General features: G+C 45.1%; 1 protein-coding gene across 1 annotated transcript in view; it reads right to left on the bottom strand.

Annotated features, from left to right (window-relative positions):
• LOC124552366 overlaps positions 1-18,371 on the bottom strand; it is a 117,385-nt gene extending 99,014 nt beyond the window's left edge. The window contains exons 1-2 of the mRNA XM_047126631.1: positions 18,325-18,371; positions 10,712-10,830 (exon numbers count right to left, since the gene is read on the bottom strand). Coding sequence (XP_046982587.1) covers positions 10,712-10,830; positions 18,325-18,371 — 166 coding nt within the window. The remainder of the gene's footprint in view (positions 1-10,711; positions 10,831-18,324) is intronic.
• Positions 18,372-18,654: the final 283 nt, after the last annotated feature.

Below are 18,654 nucleotides of genomic sequence, written 5' to 3'. Positions count from 1 at the left end.
TGGCTTCATATCCCCAACGAGGACATCCAACAACTCTATCAATTGAGTTGTTGTGGAAACCAGCCTTATGCAATTTATATTTCCCCGGACATGTTTCGACACCAATGTGTCATCTTCTGTGGGTTAGGTTGGTTGGTTGGTTTGGGGAAGGAGACCAGACAGCGTGGTCATCGGTCTCATCGGATTAGGGAAGGATTGGGAAGGAAGTCGGCCGTGCCCTTTCAGAGGAACCATCCCGGGATTTGCCTGGAGTGATTTAGGGAAATCACGGAAAACCTAAATCAGGATGGCCGGACGCGGGATTGAACCGTCGTCCTCCCGAATGCGAGTCCAGTGTCTAACCACTGCGCCACCCCGCTCGGTTCTGTGGGTTAAATTTTTATTTTCTGTAAAGTACAATATCACATTTTTAATAATTTAACTACTGTAGGCCTAAGAAATACAATATTTGCAATTTGCTTCGTTTTGTTTGGACACTCACCTTAAAATTACATCGCTAATTGAACTGAATTATTATACATCGACTTTAGTGCTCGTTTTCGTCGTTTTTTTGACAGCATGTCATCTGCAAACTAGCCATGAAGAGAACTATTGCGTATTTGTGGAGAGCTGTTCCGAGGTTAGAGGTTATGTACGTTTCTGCAGTTACATTTTCCGTCCTGTTTCGTGTCCCTGGTTGATGTCTCAATCAGCTACTATTTAGTGCAATGCTTTCACTCAGTTCTTCATAAATTTCCGCCCACTACTTCATCTCACATGCACTTCCACAAAATGTGGCGAAATGTGATCTGAGCAGACACTTCTGACAATACACTCAGTGAGATGTGTCATGTTATTGTCATTGCCCACTTGTTCATCGTTGGTCTTGTGTGTTTTTGTTTTATGGCGCTGATTTTGAATGTGTATGCATGTATGTGTATGTGTATGTGTGTGTGTTTGTGTGTGTCAGAGAGAGAGAGAGAGAGAGAGAGAGAGAGAGAGAGAGAGAGAGAGAGGAGGGGGGGAGAGGGAAAGAGGGGTGGGGAGAGAACCAAGAAAACAGAAGTTTGTTTCCTGTTATGTTTTCTGTAGGATGTCACCACTGTATAGTTCATTGACAGTTCCGAACAGTGTTTTATTGCACAGTGTTGTATTTACATTCAGGACTATCTTTCCCTGTATTATTGCTTTTTGTACGTGGTAGTTCTCCTCTATTGTGAGTTTTTGATAGAGACTGTTGCTTTCTCTAAGGATCTTAAGATCAGTTTCCATGTTTTCTGGGTGTTGGTTTCCTTGTATTAGATGGTCTGCAAAAGTAGAGTGTGTACTATCACTTCTTAGGGCTCTGAGGTGTTCGGAGTACCTTATTTTGAAATTTCTGCATGTTTGGCCTATGTAGACCGACTGGCAGGAACTGCAGGTTAACTGATATATTCCAGGTTTGGAGAATTTGTCTTCAGAGGGGTTCTTAGATCTTAGATTCTTCTGTACTGTGTTATTTGTGCGGAATGATATTTGTAGCACTTGTTTCTTCAGTATGTTTCCCATCATGTGCACGTTTTTGTTGCTGTATGTTAGTGTGTGCCATGCTGTACTCTTTGTAGGGTGTTCCTTGTATCTTGTGTTTGTCTGGAGCTGGTGTTTTTGGTTCTCTGCTGTGGCTGGAGATTTGTTGATTGTTTGTTCTCTTTTAATTTGTTTTTTAATTTTGTTGTTCAGTTTGTTTATCATTTGCGTGTTGTATCCATTCTCTCTGGCTATTTGGTTGTTGCATTTAGTTCCTGTGTGTAGTTTAGTTTGTCCAGTGGAGTTCTGTTGAGCCTGTGTAGCATGTGTCTGAAGCTTGAGAGTTTGTGTGCTGGTGGGTGGTTGGAGTTGACGTGGATGGTTGTACTTGTGGCTGTAGGTTTCCTGAAAATTCCAAAATTATGTTTGTTGTTGGTTCTGTGTATGCTAAAGTCTAAGAAATTAAGCTTCATTTCCTCTTCTGTCTCAATGGTGAATTTTATTTTTTGGTGAACTGTATTAATGTCACTGTGTAATTGTTTTATTCGGGTATGTGTTTCATCAATCACGCAAATGATGTCATCTACATATTTGTATCAGTATATAATCTTGTACTGTTTTGATTGTATGATTTCATTGAATATTTTGTTTTCAATATGGTTTAGAAATATGTCTGCAAGTAGACCACTGATGGGTGAGCCCATTGGTAGGCCACCTTTTTGCAAATAGAACTCTTTATTGAAAGTGAAGCGGGTCTGTTCTGTCATAATCTTTAGGGTGGCTTTCATTTCATCTATGTGTGTACTTGTTATGTCCCCTTGATACTGTAGCTTTAGCAATGCTGATTGTTTCTTCTACTGGCACATTTATGTACATGGATATGATGTCAAAAGATACGAGGGTTGCTGTTGATGGTATGTTTAGATCTTTTATCTTTTCTATCAATCAGTTCCAGGACTGACAATTGCTTTCCTAAGGGCCAGAAGTGGACCGACGCGTTATTTACTTTCTCAGGTTGTGAAGCTCTGCTCTGGAATAAACCACCCAATTTTTTCTGAAAATGTAATCATTTGCTTTCCTTTACATGTACATCACATCTATCGATTTCCATTCCGTTTGGATAATTCGTTCGTTGTCCATCTTTTTTCTTTTTGTTTTAGAGCTGTGCTAATCGCTTATCCCATACACTTGTTGTATGAAACATCACTCGACACTCCGTTTCGCTGTGTGTCATCTTTATTAAACCTGCTTCCAAAATAGTGAAATTTGGCAAAATTGTATAAAATTAGTTTGAAGGTGTAACGGCTCCATGTGAGCCGCTACATGGCTTGTTATAAGAGCCACATGCTCAGAACACACCTGAGTGCCCTTCCGACACTCAGCGAATTTGTATCCGGAATTATGTTATTTTATCACTCTTATTATAGTCTGCAAATATTGATGCGGGTCGTCTGCTGACGTATGCGTGGGCTGTCTGCTGCGGGTTCTGCGAATGTGGAGACGCAGTTTAGCCAACCATTGTATCAGTTGGAGTGCGACCGCACTGGACCAGAGAGAGACAAGTTCCCCGCGCGTTAGCAGGCCCTGTTAGGTTGGCAAACAGGCGCTGTGCAGACTCTCTGAGCCCTTCCGGCCACCGTGTGTGGACCACGGACGAGGGGATGCCATATCGTTTGGTCGTGGGAGCAACTGACTCCATCCTACTTACGACTACGAATCAAGCAGTCACTATCAACGTTGATTAAGGCAGGTGCTCCAAATAAGGCCACTTTACGATTTTTTGTCGCCAGACTTCTCAGCTGATTGCCTTGAAATTTCGTATGGCTTTAGATTAGCTCTTGAGCTACGAAGAAAAAAAAATCTGGTCATTCAAAACAGATGAAGTATATTCGAAACTGAAATTTCTAAAACGTAGTAAATGGCCTTTTCACAAGAAGATTGGGGTTAAGGTCAGGTCGATATCGATGTTATTAGAGACGTAGAAGCTCATATCCTGTCAAGGGTGGGGAAGGAAACCGGCCATCCCCTTTCAAAGGAACCATCCCGCCATTTGCCTGGAGAGATTTACGGAAATCTCGGAAAACCTAAATCTGGATAGCCGCACGCGGGTTTGAGCCGTAGTCCTCCCGCACGCGATTCTAGAGTGGCCTGTAATGCAACTCCATGTACCCAACAAGGCCACGTCTAGAGAATGATGAGCTGGACACACTGAAATGCTGAATAAAAAAGTTTACTACATACTAAGAGTAAAGCAGTAAGTAATATTCAGATTTTCAGACTGAGACTTGAAACGTACTATTTCATACCAGGAGCACAAATAGATCCCAAGATGTCTTTCTTGTGGGCCCCAGCACAGAGTTCACGCGCATACAGTCGACTGATTCGACAGAGAATTATATATTCTAATGAGTTCTCAGTGCACGTTAAACAACACCAATGTGTAGATGCACCTCGTTTTGCTCAGGCCTGCTTGAGAGATTTTCCCCGAAGCGTCCTTATTGGTCTACACACAGCTTTTCAAGTCCACCTCGGTAGCTGTGCGGTCAACAGGTCGGATTGCTAGTTGAAGGGGCCCGCGTTCGATTCCCGACCAGGTTGGAGATTTTCTCCACTTGGGGACCGGATGCTGTGTTGTCCTTAGTTCGTATCGTCACAACTGACGTTTCACTCTTCAGATGGTTGTATAGGCACATGCCGAATAATAATAATAATAATAACTTTTCGTTCTTATCAAACATTTTCTGCTATTTCAAACAGACCCATCTTACAATAACTCAATGGTTTCAAATCTACTATAAATATGCTTCAACAGAAAAACAGGTTCACTAATTACTCCAGAATTTAGCAAAAACGTGCCTTACTAACTAAGCACAAAAGCTCCAAAACGGAAGATTCACGTCTTCTGCTGAATATCATAAAACATGGCGCCTTTCTTCTCTTTTGTCACTAGGACGCCATTTCCGGTCATATAGGTGCTGTTATTCGACGAATTTGACAGGAAGTTTGTAAAATAAAGGGATGTGGCGCTATTTGGCGCACCTTAATCGAAGCTAATTGTGCGGATGCACCTGAGCAGAAAGGGGATTACCACAATGATCACAAAGGCAAAGACCAAAGTAAACTCTTAAACTGCGATATATTCTGCATTCAAGACCTATTGAACAACAGAAAACGGTTATGAAGTAGTGAAAGAGAGAGGAAAGTAGAGAATTTTCCCCTTGCCGACACGCCTGTTTTCCGCTCAACATTCGCGCGTTGCTGGTTGCCTGCCTTTGTCACGCAGGCGCTCCTCTGTCGGAGACTGTTGACCCCCCTTGCTCTAGCATCGTACGCTATGGACACGGAACTCACAACAAACAGTTTGTCGACAGGCTAAATGCTAGCAGGCGCCACCAGGGATTACCGTTCATAGGCAGCGTGCACAACAGCAACGACGGCACTGCTACTGCGACAACTACAGGGACCCTATACACTTACGTAAAGTGGCCGATGCTCCTTTGTCCATATATAATATACACAGCCAGCCGACCTTTTTTTTTCTGCAGGTATTCGTTCGGGAAGTACTGTCACCTGTTGACTATCACGAGACATGAATTTGCCTCTCAAATTACAGCACAACGTTTAGCTTCTTATGAAAAGTATATGACTACTATACTTTGAATGTGGAATAAATTGAAGTGTTGCGTGATGCCATGTGTTAGCCATTTGTCAGAACGTTCCGGAAAAATTGAAATCGACAAGGGAAAAAAAAGAGTTCCATTTGTATTATTTTAGATGCTATGAAGCAATTTCAGAGTTTCTTGGATGGATATTCATTGCCGAATTTAGGAACCTCCAAGCTGTGCACACTTGTTTCCTTCCCCCTTAAGATATAGTTTAGGTAATTTCACTGCAGACCTAGAAACTACACCTTATACCGGTAAAATCCAGAAGAATTATTTCTCTAACGATGTTAGAAATGCTAAAGAAAAAGCATTGTAAAACAACTTGACAGTAGCTGATTTTCGAAAGCTAAGCTTCTTTTATTACGAATATTAGTACACTACTGCCCATTAAAATTGCTACACCACGAAGATGACGTGATACAGACGCGAAATTTAAGCGACAGGAAGAAGATGCTGTGATATGCAAATTATTAGCTTTTCAGAGCATTCACACAAGGTTGGCGCCTGTGGCAACATCTACAACGTGCTGACATGAGGAAAGTTTCCAACCGATTTCTCATACACAAACAGCAGTTGACCAGCGTTGCCTTGTGAAACGTTGTTGTGATGCCTCGTGTAAGGAGGAGAAATGCGTACTATAACGTTTCTGACTTTGATAAAGGTCGTATTGTAGCCTATCGCGATTGCGGTTGTAGTTTATCATATCGCGACATTGCTGCTCGCGTTGGTCGTGATCCAATGACTGTTAGCAGAATATGGAATCGGTGGGTTCAGGAGGGTAATACGGAACGCCGTGCTGGATCCCAACGGCCTCGTATCACTAGCAGTCGAGATGATAGGCATCTTATCCGCATGGCTTGATCCCTGAGCCAACAGATGGGGACGTTTGCAAGACATCAACCATCTGCACGAACAGTTAGACGACGTTTGCAGCGGCATGGGCTATCAGGTCGGAGACCGTAGCTGCGGTTACCCTTGACGCTGCATCACAGACAGGAGCGCCTGCGATGGTGTACTCAACGACGAACCTGGGTGCACGAATGGCAGAACGTCATTTTTTCGGATGAATCCAGGTTCTGTTTACAGCATCATGATGGTCGCATCCGTGTTTGGCGACATCGCGGTGAACGCACATTGGAAGCGTGTATTCGTCATCGCCATACTGGCGTATCACCCGGCGTGATGGTATGGGGTGCCATTGGTTACACGTCTCGGTTACCTCTTGTTCGCGTTGACGGCACTTTGAACAGTGGACGTTACATTTCAGATGTGTTACCACCCGTGGCTCTACCCTCCATTCGATCCCTGCGAAACCCTACATTTCAGCAGGATAATGCACGACCGCATGTTGCAGGTCCTGTACGGGCCTTTCTGGATACAGAAAGTGTTGGACTGCTGCCCTGGCCAGCACATTCTCCAGATCTCTCAACAATTGAAATCGTCTGGTCTATGGTGGCCGACCAACTGGCTCGTCACAATACGCCAGTCACTACTCTTGATGAATTGTGGTATCGTGTTGAAGCCGCATGGACAGCTGTACCTGTACACGCCATCCAAGCTCTGTTTGAGTCAATGCCCAGGCGTATCAAGGCCGTTATTACGGCCAGAGATGGTTGTTCTGGGTGCTGATTTCTCAGGATCAATGCACCCAAATTGCGTGAAAATGTAATCACATGTCAGTTCTAGTATAATATATTTGTCCAACGAATACCCGTTTATCATCTGCATTTCTTCTCGGTGTACCAATTTTAATGGCCAGTAGTGTATTTTAGGTAATTTCACTGCAGACTTGGAAACTATACCGTATACCGGTAAAATCCAGAAGAATTATTTCTCTAACGATATTTAGAAATGGTAAAGAAAAAACATTGTAAAAGAATTTGACAGTAGCTGATTTTCAAAAGCGAAGCTTCTTTTATCACGAATATTAGTATTTTCATGCGATTAGTAATTAAACATAGAAAGATCATGAGGCAGAATTTGTTAATTGATATTTAAATCCGATAAATACAACTCAATTAAAAGTAAAAAAGAAAATATTGGTGACGGCCTGCACTCTCGCTGACGAGTAGAATCGTCCTCAGTGATGGATTCCGCTTCAGACTGAGCCCCGAAGGCCAGCGTACACGTGTCTGGAGGCGCCCCAGACGGCGGGGGGAATAGCAACCCGACTGTCTCCCGTCAGAAATGATGGTCTGGGGTGGCATTTCTTCTCATAGAAGGAACGCCTTGGTTGAAATCCGTGACACACTCGCTGCACCGCGGTACGTCGACTATATTCTACGCCTCGTTTTGTCGTCCTTCAAGGGAACACGCTCTGGTCATATTTCAACAAGATAATGCCCGCCCGCACACGGCGACAGTTTCTGCTGCGTGTCTTTCTGCTTGCCAAACCCTACCTTGGCCAGCAAGGTGGCCAGATCCCTTTCCACTTGAGAACGTTTGGAGCATTACAGACAGGGCCCTATAACCAGCTCGAGATTCTAACTGTCTAACGCGCAAATTGGACATAATTTGGCACAATATCCCTCAGGAAGGCATCCAATAACTCTGTCACTCAACGCCAAGCCGAATAACTGCTTGCATAGAGGGCGGAGGTGGATCAATTCGTTACTGACTTGCTCAATTTGTGAAGTTCTTTCTCTTTAATAAATCATCCAATTTTTCTGAACTGTAATCATTTGGTTGCCTGTACATGTACCTCACATCCACCGATTTCCGCCCCATTCGGATAATTCCCTCGTGATGCGTCTTTTTTTGTCTTACTGTGTACTATACTCTTAAGGAACAACCCGTCACAGGGGCATACTACCAAAATCTCATGAGAAGGATACTGGAGGTTGTCAAGGCAATGTGTCATACGAAGTTGCTCCACAACATGCCCCAGCTCATTCCACACAGGACATTGTCAGACATTCTGCTGATTTCGCAATCTTATTTAACCCTCCTTCCCCATATTCTCGACGGATGAATAATCCACTACGTGGCACGCCTTCTTAGAATGACAACGAGGTGGTTTTCGAGCTGAAACGTTTCCTAAACATCCAAAATACTGACTTATACAATCTAGCTCCGCGCGCAGTTGTCCACGGCTCTAAAATTTTGTTGCATTGAAGGGTGAACATGTAGAGGATGACTGACACAATTGGCACGTTCCATGGTTCCGACGTCACGATTATAAGTTTGTCACTATGCGAACACCTCAGTGGCAGGATTGTTCTCATCAGAAATCACAATAAAAACCAACGTCAACAGTTATAGTTCAGGTAAACATTTCAAATCACAAGGAACACATGAACAGATAATGAGAGGCAGAGAAAACGGAGCGAGTTGGCGCAGTGGCTAGCACACTGGACTCTCATTCGGGAGGACGACGGGTCATTTCAGCGTCTGGCCATCCTGATTTAGGTTTTTCGTGATTTCCCTAAATCGCTCCAGGCAAATGACGGGATGGTTCCTTTGAAAGGGCACGACCGACTTCCTTCCCCTTCCTTCCGTAATCCGATGAGACCAATGACCTCGCTGTCTGGTCTCCTCCCCCAAACAACCCAAACCCAGAGAAAGCATATCAGGATGATAAACGTGCAATTCGCTAATTAAATGCAGATTAAAATCTAATAACCATAAATGAGTGGAACACTATGGTACGGTAAGAATTGGAAGACAAGAGTTACGCGAGAAAATGGGATCGGTATTAGGAACGACGCACGAGAAAGACTAAACGAACTTTGAAGTAAATTTCAGCTAGTAATAGCGGATACATCATTTAAAAATCAAATGAGGAGGGGGCATATTCGTACTTCGAAAAGCCTTGGTGACACAGTAAGATTCCAGCTCGATTACATCAAACATTGGACTGTAAGGCGTTCCGAGGAGCAGATATAGTCTCGTAAAGACGTGTGATACTGAAGTGCTGAAAAATGATGTGTGTTTGAAGATCTCTGAAGCTATAGATACTGTGATAATGAACACCGCAGCAGGCAGTTCAGTCGAAGAGGAGTGGACATATCTGAAAAGGCCAATCACAGAAGCTGAAGGCAACACATAGGGACAAGAAAGGAAACTTCGAAGAAACTATGTGAAAAGAAGAAATACTTCAGGCGATCGACGAAAGAAGGTACAGAAATACTCAGGGAAATCTGGAAATACAGGTCAGGTAAGAATGATATAAACAGAAAATGCAGGGAAGCTAAGCTGAAATGGCTGCATGAAAAATGTGAAGACACCGAAATAGAAATGACTGTCGGAAAGACCGTCTCAGCACACAGAAAAAGTCAAAACAGCCTTCGGTGAAAATAAAAACAAAGACATCAACATTAAGAGTGCAGTGGGAGTTCCACTGTTAAATGCAGAGGAGAGAGCGGACAAGTGGAAAGAGTACACTGAAGGCCTCTCTGAGAGGCATGGCTTGCCTGATGACGTGAGAGAAGAAATAGAAGACAAGGGCGATCCAGTATTAGAGTATAGACGAGCTTTGGAAGACCCTGAACACTATGGGACTTAACTTCTGAGGTCATCAGTTCCCTACAGCTTAAAACTACTTAAACCTAACTAACCTAAGGATATTACACAAATCCATGCTCGAGGCAGGATTCGAACCTGCAACCGTAGCGGTCGCGCGGTTCCAGACTGAGGCGCATAGAACCGCTCGGCCACAGCGGCTGGCAAGATCAAATAAGGCAGAACGGATAGACAACATTTAAATGGAATTTCTGAAATCACTGGCGGAAGTGGCAATCAAATGATTATTCTGGTTGGAGTATAGAATCTATGAGACTACTGACATACTATCAAACTTTCGGAAAAATATCAGTTTTAAGCGGACAGGAATAACACAGGTGAATGGAAAAGCTGTTAGACGACGATCAGTTTGGCTTCAGGGTAAAGGAACAAGAGAGGTAGTCGTGACGTTGCACCTGATAACGGAAACAATATTTAAGAAAAATTAAGAACTTCTCTTTAGGATTTGTAGACCTAGAAAGAGAGTTCGACCATGTTAAAGGGTGCAAGATTTTTTTTATATCTCAGGAAAAAGGTTCAAATCAAATGGATCTGAGCACTATGGCACTTAACGGCTAAGGCTATCAGTCCCCTAGAACTTAGAACTACTTAAACCTGACTAACCTAAGGACATCACACACAGCCATGCCCGAGGCAGGATTCGAACCTGCGACCATAGCGATCGCGCGGTTCCAGACTGAAGCGCCTAGAACCGCTCGGCCACTGCGGCCGGCCAGGAAAAAGGGTTCAAGGTACGGGAAAATACTAAGAACGTTGTGCTCCGATTAGTAAGGATGTGAGAAACAGAAGTACAATTTCGCTCATACATCCGAGAAGGAACAGGAGACACTTGCAACACTGGGATTAAAATTCAGGGCGAAAGGATACCAGTGACAAGATTCGCTGATGACATTGCTATCCTCAGTGAAACTGACGAAGAGTAACAGGAGTTGCTGAATAAAATGAACAGTGTAATGGATGCATCCAAGAAAGACAAAAGAAACGAGAAGCAGCAGAAATTGCGGCTGCGGAGTCGATAGGTGAATGTCTTTGAGACGTACCCTCGAGCGTGCCGGTTAACACCCTGCGGACGTCGAAGTGGACGGGCCCGCGGCTGGACTCGAACACGGCACCCTCCGCGAACAGACCCTGCTCGGGCCGCAGCCGCAGACGGTACGTCCTGCAACAGTCAACACAGAAACACACACTTAGCACAAGTCTACTACATTACGGCGGACTCGTAACGACGGCAGTTCCTTCTGAACTACTCTGCACTGAGGTAACGTTAGTCACGGAACAGCGATATGCGCACACACACAGGAGGCGATATTGTCTCGTATGCAAGGTATAAAAGGGTAGTGGAGTGGCGAAGTGGTCATCTGTACTCAGGTGATTCGTGTGAAATGGCTTCCGACGTGATTACGGCCGCACCACGGGATAAACAGACTTTGAAAGACGATTTGTTCAAATGGTTCAAATGGCTCTGAGCACTATGAGACTTAACTCCTGAGGTCATCAGTCCCCTAGAACTTAGAACTACTTAAACCTAACTAACCTAAGGATATTACACACATCCATGCCAGAGGCAGGATTCGAACCTGCGACCGCAGCGGTCGCGCGGTTCCAGACTGTAGCGCCTAGAACCGCTCGGCCACACCGGCCGGCAAAGACGATTTGTACTTGGAGACACTCCACTTCGGAAATCGTTAGGAAATTCAATATTCTGAGATCTACGAGGCGTGTTTTTTTTAAGTAAGTACCGTTTTGAAATTAAAAAGAGACGTGCTAAGATATCTCAATAATTTTATTTACCCGAAAGCCTGTACCTTAATCTACGCACTGACGCCATTACAGTCTGATTCTTCCTTGTTTACGTTGTGTACTGAGTGTTTAAGATGCCTCCGATGGTCGCGCGTTCCGTCGACTGTGAAGTACGGGCAGTTATAAGATTTCTTACAAGGAGACAGCACGACCGTGGGGTCGGGGATTTGTCCGCAATTTTGTGTGGTGAAAGAGGACCCCTAACACCTCAAGTGGTTAAAATATTAGGACGCACTACTCGGAAAATCCCGAGAAAAATCGATCTGAAGTTTCTTAGGTGCCTTATGAGTATAAAATGTTAGTCCACTGCCGAGCCGCCGCCTGGCCTACATGGTTAGCGCTCGGCCCCTTCCGCCAGAGGTCTCGGGTTCGATTTCTCCTCCGGCACTTTTTTTTTTTCTTCTGTTGCTTGCAAAATTGCAGCGCATTGTTACAGGAGAATCGTGAAATTAATTCCCGGGAAGACTGTATACAAATTCATTCTACAATTCAGCATCAATTATCGTCACCAATATTCTGAGACATGATTCAATATGTCTGGATTGCCTCGAAATTATCAGAAACTCATAACATTTACGTAAATATTAATGGGACATGTTTTTGTACAGATTTATTGCAAACGCTCTGTGATTGTAAAAAATCCGCTTTTATTTCCTGCGCAAGATGTCGCAAAAATTATTGCTTTGTTTGTTTTTACGATAATTACCACTGCGGTTCTTGTTTATAATTATTATATGTATAAAAATTGAATGTTTTCCAATCGACTTTGTTATTCTGATTAAAAACCCAATGTTTCTCCTCATATGCTTTACAATGAAAAATGGAAAACTCACCGCCATGAATTGTGTTGTTGGACAAAAAGAAAATAATTTTTATTCAATAATGAAACTAATTTGTTAAAGATAATGTAGGTTTGGGAAACTTTCTGAATAATTGGTGGAATAACCAAAGAAAATGAAACAGAAGAAAAAAAAGTGCCAGAGGAGGAATCGAACACGAGACCTCTGGCTTAAGAATCCGAGCCCTAAAAACCCAGGCCAGACGGCGGCTCGGCAGTGTGCTAACATTTTATACTCATAAGGCACCTAAGAAACTTTGGATCGATTTTTCCCGGTGTTTTCCGGGTAGTGTGTGCTAATATTTTAACCACTTAAGGTGTTAGGGGTCCTCTTTCACCACACAAAATTGCGGACAAATCCCCGACCCCACGGTCGTGTCGTCCCCTTGTTAGTGCTGAAGGCCTAAAAGCGATCGATATGCATCGAGAGATCTGTGCAGTTTACGGAGAAAACATTATGAGTCATGGAATGGTAAGAAATTGGGTGAGAGCATTTAAAGATGGCCGCACAAATGTGCACCATGAACAACGGAGTGGGCGTCCTTCTGTCGTTAATGAACGTTTGGTGCAGCAAGTGGACAATAAGGTGAGAGAAAACAGACGCTTTACGATTTCCTCCTTGCGGGATGACTTTCCTAATGTTTCTCGTAGTGTTTTGTATGGCATTGTGACCGAGCATTCGAATTACCGAAAATTGTGCGCACGTTGGGTACCGAAAACGTTGACGGCTGTGCACAAAACCAAACGTTTAGACAGTGCATTGACTTCCCTTGAGCGGTACCACAACGACGGTGATGATTTCTTAAGCCAAATTGTTACGGGCGATGAAACGTGGGTGGCCTACGTCACACCAGAATCAAAGCAATAGTCCGTGCAAGTCGAGCAAGGGCATCGTTTTGCTGCAAGACAATGCCCGTCCGCATCTGGCGAATCAGACCAAAGATCTCATCACATCCTTTCGATTGGAGACTCTAGATCATCCTCCGTAAAGCCCCAATCTTTCGCCCAGTGACTACCATCTGTTCCTGCACTTGAAGAAACACCTTGGCGGTCAGCGTCTTCAAGACGATGACGAAGTCGAAACAGTGGTGATGCAGTGGTTAACAAGTCAGGCGGCAGACTTGTATGAGGAGGCTATTCAAAAACTGTTACAACGTTATGACAAGTGCCTCAATATTGAATGAAATTATGTAGAAAAGCAGATTAAGGTACAGGCTTTCATGTAAAAATAAAATTATTGAGATATCTTAGCACGCCTTTTTTTAATTTCAAAACGGTACTTACTTAAACAAACACGCCTCGTACAGTGTCAAAACTGGAATGAGATTTTCACTTTGCAGCGGAGTGTGCGCTGATATGAATCTTCCTGGCAGATTAAAACTGTGTGCCCGACCGAGACTCGAACTCGGGACCTTTGGCTTTCGCGGGCAAGTACTCTACCAACTGAGCTACTGAAGCACGACTGACGCCCGGTACTCACAGCTTTACTTCTGCCAGTATCTCGTCTCCTACCTTCCAAACTTTACAGAAGCTCTCCTGCGAACCTGCAGAACTAGCACTCCTGAAAGAAAGGATATTGCGGAGACATGGCTTAGCCACAGCCGGGGGGATGTTTCCAGAATGAGATTTTCACTCTGCAGCGGAGTGTGCGCTGATATGAAACTTCCTGGCAGATTAAAACTGTGTGCCCGACCGAGACTCGAACTCGGGACCTTTGCCTCTGTAAAGTTTGGAAGGTAGGAGACGAGATACTGGCAGAAGTAAAGCTGTAAGACCGGGCGTGAGTCGTGCTTCGGTAGCTCAGTTGGTAGAGCACTTGCCCGCGAAGGCAAAGGTCCCGAGTTCGAGTCTCGGTCGGGCACACAGTTTTAATCTGCCAGGAAGTTTCAGTGTCAAAACTGTTACCTCTCACCGTGGACAACGCAGTGATCGACGACCTTGACTTAATGAACCGAGACGAGAGGCGTTTGCGTCGAGTTGTCAGTGCTAACAGACAAGCGACACTGGGTGAAATAACCGCAAATTCAACGTGGAACGTATAACGAACATATGGGTTAGAACAGTGCGGCGAAATTCGTCGTTAGTGGGTTATGGCAGTAGAGGACAGACGTGAGCGCCTTTGCTGGCAGTACGACATCGCCTATCCTGGTCTCGTGACCATATCAGTTGAACCACAGACGAGTGGAAAATGGTGACCAGCTCTGATGATCCCCAGTTTCAGTCGGTAAGAGCTGTTGATAGGGTTCGAGTGTGGCGCAGACCCCACGAAGCCATGGACCCATGTTGTCAACAGGATGCTGGCAAGCTGGTGGCGGCTTCATAATGGTGTGGGCTGCGTTTACATGGAATGGACTGGGTCCTCTGGTCCAACTGAACCGATCACTGACTGGAAATGGTTACGTTCGTCTACTTGGAGACCATTTGCAGCCGTTCATGGACTTCATATTCCCAAACGACGATGTGTCATGTCGTCGGGTCACAGTTGTTCCCGATTGGCCTGAAGAATATTCTGGACGTATTTACTATGAAAAACAGTCTTGATCACAATTTATTTATTACGGTGACCGGTTTCGACCACTGCTGTGGTCACCCTCAGACCTACAAGTTGTATACAATGCTTTAATTAGAGTGCTACATACATTAAAGAAAATACATAAAGCTATAAATCTATAAAACGATGAATTACCAATGAGTAAGAACCTTCTTCTGGCGGTAAATCACTACTGGAGAAACCAATGCACGTCCTACTATATACAGGGTGGTCCATTGATCGTGACCGGACCAAATATCTCACGAAATAAGCATCAAACGAAAAAACTACAAAGTACGAAACTCGTCTAGTTTCAAGGGGGAAACCAGATGGTGCTATGGTTGGCCCGCTAGATGGCGCTGCCATAGGTCAAACGGATATCAACTGAGTTTTTTAAAAAATAGGAACCCCCATTTTTATTTCATATTCGTGTAGTACGTAAAGAAATATGAATGTTTTAGTTGGACCACTTTTTTCGCTTTGTGATAGATGGCGCTGTAATAGTCACAAACATATGGCTCACAAATTTAGACGAACAGTTGGTAACAAGTAGGTTTTTTAGGTACGTTTGAACATTTTATTTCGGTTGTTCCAATGTGATACATGTACTTTTGTGAACTTACCATTTCTGAGAACGCATGCTGTTACAGCGTGATTACCTGTAAATACCACATTAATGCAAAAAATGTTCAAAATGATGTCCGTCAACCTCAATGCATTTGGCATTCCTCTCAACAGCGAGTAGTTCGCCTTCCGTAATGTTCGCACACGCACTGACAATGCGCTGACGCATGTTGTCAGGCGTTGTCGGTGGATCACGATAGCAAATATCCTTCAACTTTACCCACAGAAAGAAATCCGGGGACATCAGATCCGGTGAATGTGATGGCCATGGTATGGTGCTTCGACGACCAATCCACCTGTCACGAAATATGCTATTCAATACCGCTTCAAATGAACGCGAGCTAAGTGACGGACATCCATCATGTGGGAAGCACATCGCCATTCTGTCATGCAGTGAAACATCTTGTAGTAACATCGGTAGAACATCACGTAGGAAATCATCATACGTTGCACCATTTAGATTGCCATCGATAAAATGGGGACCAATTATCCTTCCTCCCATAATGCCGCACCACACATCAACCCGCCAAGGTCGCTGACCACATGCCCCTCCATATCCGCATACACTGACGCCTGTGGGTGAGGATGACACGGCGGCCGGTTGGTGACGTTGGACCTTCATGGCCTCTTCTGGAAGAGAGTAGTTTAGTTAGTCCTAACCGATACGTTCGTCGCACGTCCCACTAAGATTTCTGCGATTATTTCACGTAGTGTTGCTTGTCTGTTAGCACTGACAACGGTAAGCAAACGCCTTTGCACTCGGTCGTCAAGTGACTGTAATCGGCCACTGCGATCTCTTTAGTCACGGGTAATGCCTGAAATGTTGTACTCTCCGCACACTCTTGTCTTTGTGGATCTAACGATTTCCGATATGGAATGTCCCAACCGTCTAGCTCCAACTACCATTGCGCGTACAAAGTCTACGAATTCCCGTCGTGGGGACATAATCACGTCGGAAACCTTTTTACATGAATGTACAAATGACAGCTTCGCCAAGCCGATGCATTGCCTCTTCATTCCTTGTGTACGCGATACTACCGCTATCTACATACTGGCCATTAAAATTGCTACACGAAGAAGAAATGCAGATGATAAACGGGTATTCATTGGACAAATATATTGTACTGGAACTGACATGTGATTAGATTTTCACGCAATTTGGGTGCATAGATCCTGAGAAATCAGTACCCAGAACAACTACCTCTGGCCGTAATAACGGCCTTGATACGCCTCGGCATTGAGTCAAACAGACCTTGGACAGGTACAGATACAGGTACAGCTGCTCACGCAGCTTCAACACGATACCACAGTTCATCAAGATTAGTGACTGGCGTATTGTGACGAGCCAGTTGCTCGGCCACCATTGACCAGAGGTTTTCAATTGGAGAAAGATCTGGAGAATGTGCTGGCCAGGGCAGCAGTCGAATATTTTTGTATCCCGAAAGGCCCGTACAGGACGTGCAACATGCGGTCGTGCATTATCCTGCTGAAATGTAGGGTTTCGCAGTGATCAAAAAATTCAAATGGCTCTGAGCACTATGCGACTTAACAGCTGAGGTCATCAGTCCCCTAGAACTCAGAACTACTTGAACCTAACTAACCTAAGGACATCACACACATCCATGCCCGAGGCAGGATTCGAACCAGCGAGCTTAGCGGTCTTGCGGTTCCAGACTGAAGCGACTAGAACCCCTCGGCCACTGTAGGGATCGAATGAAGGGTAGAGCGACGGGTGGTAACACATCTGAAATGTAACGTTCACTGTTCAAAGTGCCGTCGATGAGAACAAGAGGTGACCGAGACGTGTAACCAATGGCACCACATACCATCACGCCGGGTGATACGCCAGTATGGCGATGACGAATACACGCTTCCAACGCCCGTTCACAGCGATATCGCCAAACACGGATGCGACCATCGTGATGCTGTAAACAGAACCTGGATTCACCCGAAAAAATGACGTTCTGCCATTCGTGCACCCAGGTTCGTCGTCGAGTACACCATCGCAGGCGCTCCAGTCTGTGATGCACCGTCAAGGGTAACCGCAGCCACGGTCTCCGAGCCGATAGTTCATGTTGCTGCAAACGTCGTCGAACTTTTCGTGCATATGGTTGTTGTCTTGGAAACGTCCCAATATGTTGACTCAGGTATCGAGACGTGGCTGCACGATCCGTTACAGCCATGCGGATAAGATGCCTGTCATCTCGACTGCTAGTGATAGGACGCCGTTGGGATGCAGCACGGCGTTCCGTATTACCCTCGTGAACCCACCGGTTCCATGTTCTGCTAAAAGCCATTAGATCTCGACCGACGCAAGCAGCAATGTCGCGATACGATAAACCACAATCGCGATAGGTTACAATCCGACCTTTATGAAAGTCGTAAACGTGATGATACGCATTTCTCCTCCTTTCACGAGGCATCAACACAACGTTTCACTAGGCAAGGCCGGTCTGATGCTGTTTGTGTATGAGAAATCGGTCGGAAACTTTGCTCATGTCAGCACGTTGTAGGTGCCGCCACCGGCACCAACCTTGTGTGAATGCTCTGAAAAGCTAATCATTTGCATATCACAGCATCTTCTTCCTGTCGGTTAAATTTCGCGTCTGCAGCGCGTCATCTTCGTGGTGTAGCAATTGTAAAGGCCAGTAGTATATATACGTGCACATCGCTGTCCCAGACTATTTTCACTTCAGTGCAGTGCTCAATGCCGCATTACACCGGGGCGTCCGGACGCCTTTGACCAGACACTGCGCAGCGTAGGCAGGGCGAGCCTCGAGTACCGGTCTGGCCGCATACATACACACACACGCTACCGCACTCAGCGCCGCCAGCTAATTAGCCGGTCATTACGCGTGTGCCAGCGCGGCCGGCCAGCAATGCAACAGCCGGCGCCGTCGCGCCCCATTCCCGCAGTGCTGTGCTGCGCGCATCCGTTCTCTACGGCCGCACCGCGCCGCTGTGTGCTCCGCTTTTATGCGAAAACTTCCAGCGGCCAGCGGCTGCCCCTAGGCGGCGGCCGGTGCAAGCGAGTTAAAAGGGGCAGGGGCTGCAATTTCCGTGCAATCTCCCCCACTGTACAAGTCAGAAAAATGAAAAACTACGTGCTTTGAAAGTAACTGCACTCGTTATAAAACAAGCGTATTCCCGCACTTGACATGCGACACAACGGAGAGTCATTCACCTATTTT

The sequence above is a fragment of the Schistocerca americana genome, chromosome 10 (genome assembly GCF_021461395.2).
Source record: "Schistocerca americana isolate TAMUIC-IGC-003095 chromosome 10, iqSchAmer2.1, whole genome shotgun sequence".
NCBI classification, from domain to species: domain Eukaryota; kingdom Metazoa; phylum Arthropoda; class Insecta; order Orthoptera; family Acrididae; genus Schistocerca; species Schistocerca americana.
The sequence above is the reverse complement of the archived record's forward strand: the minus strand, read 5'-3'. Positions and strand labels throughout refer to the sequence as shown.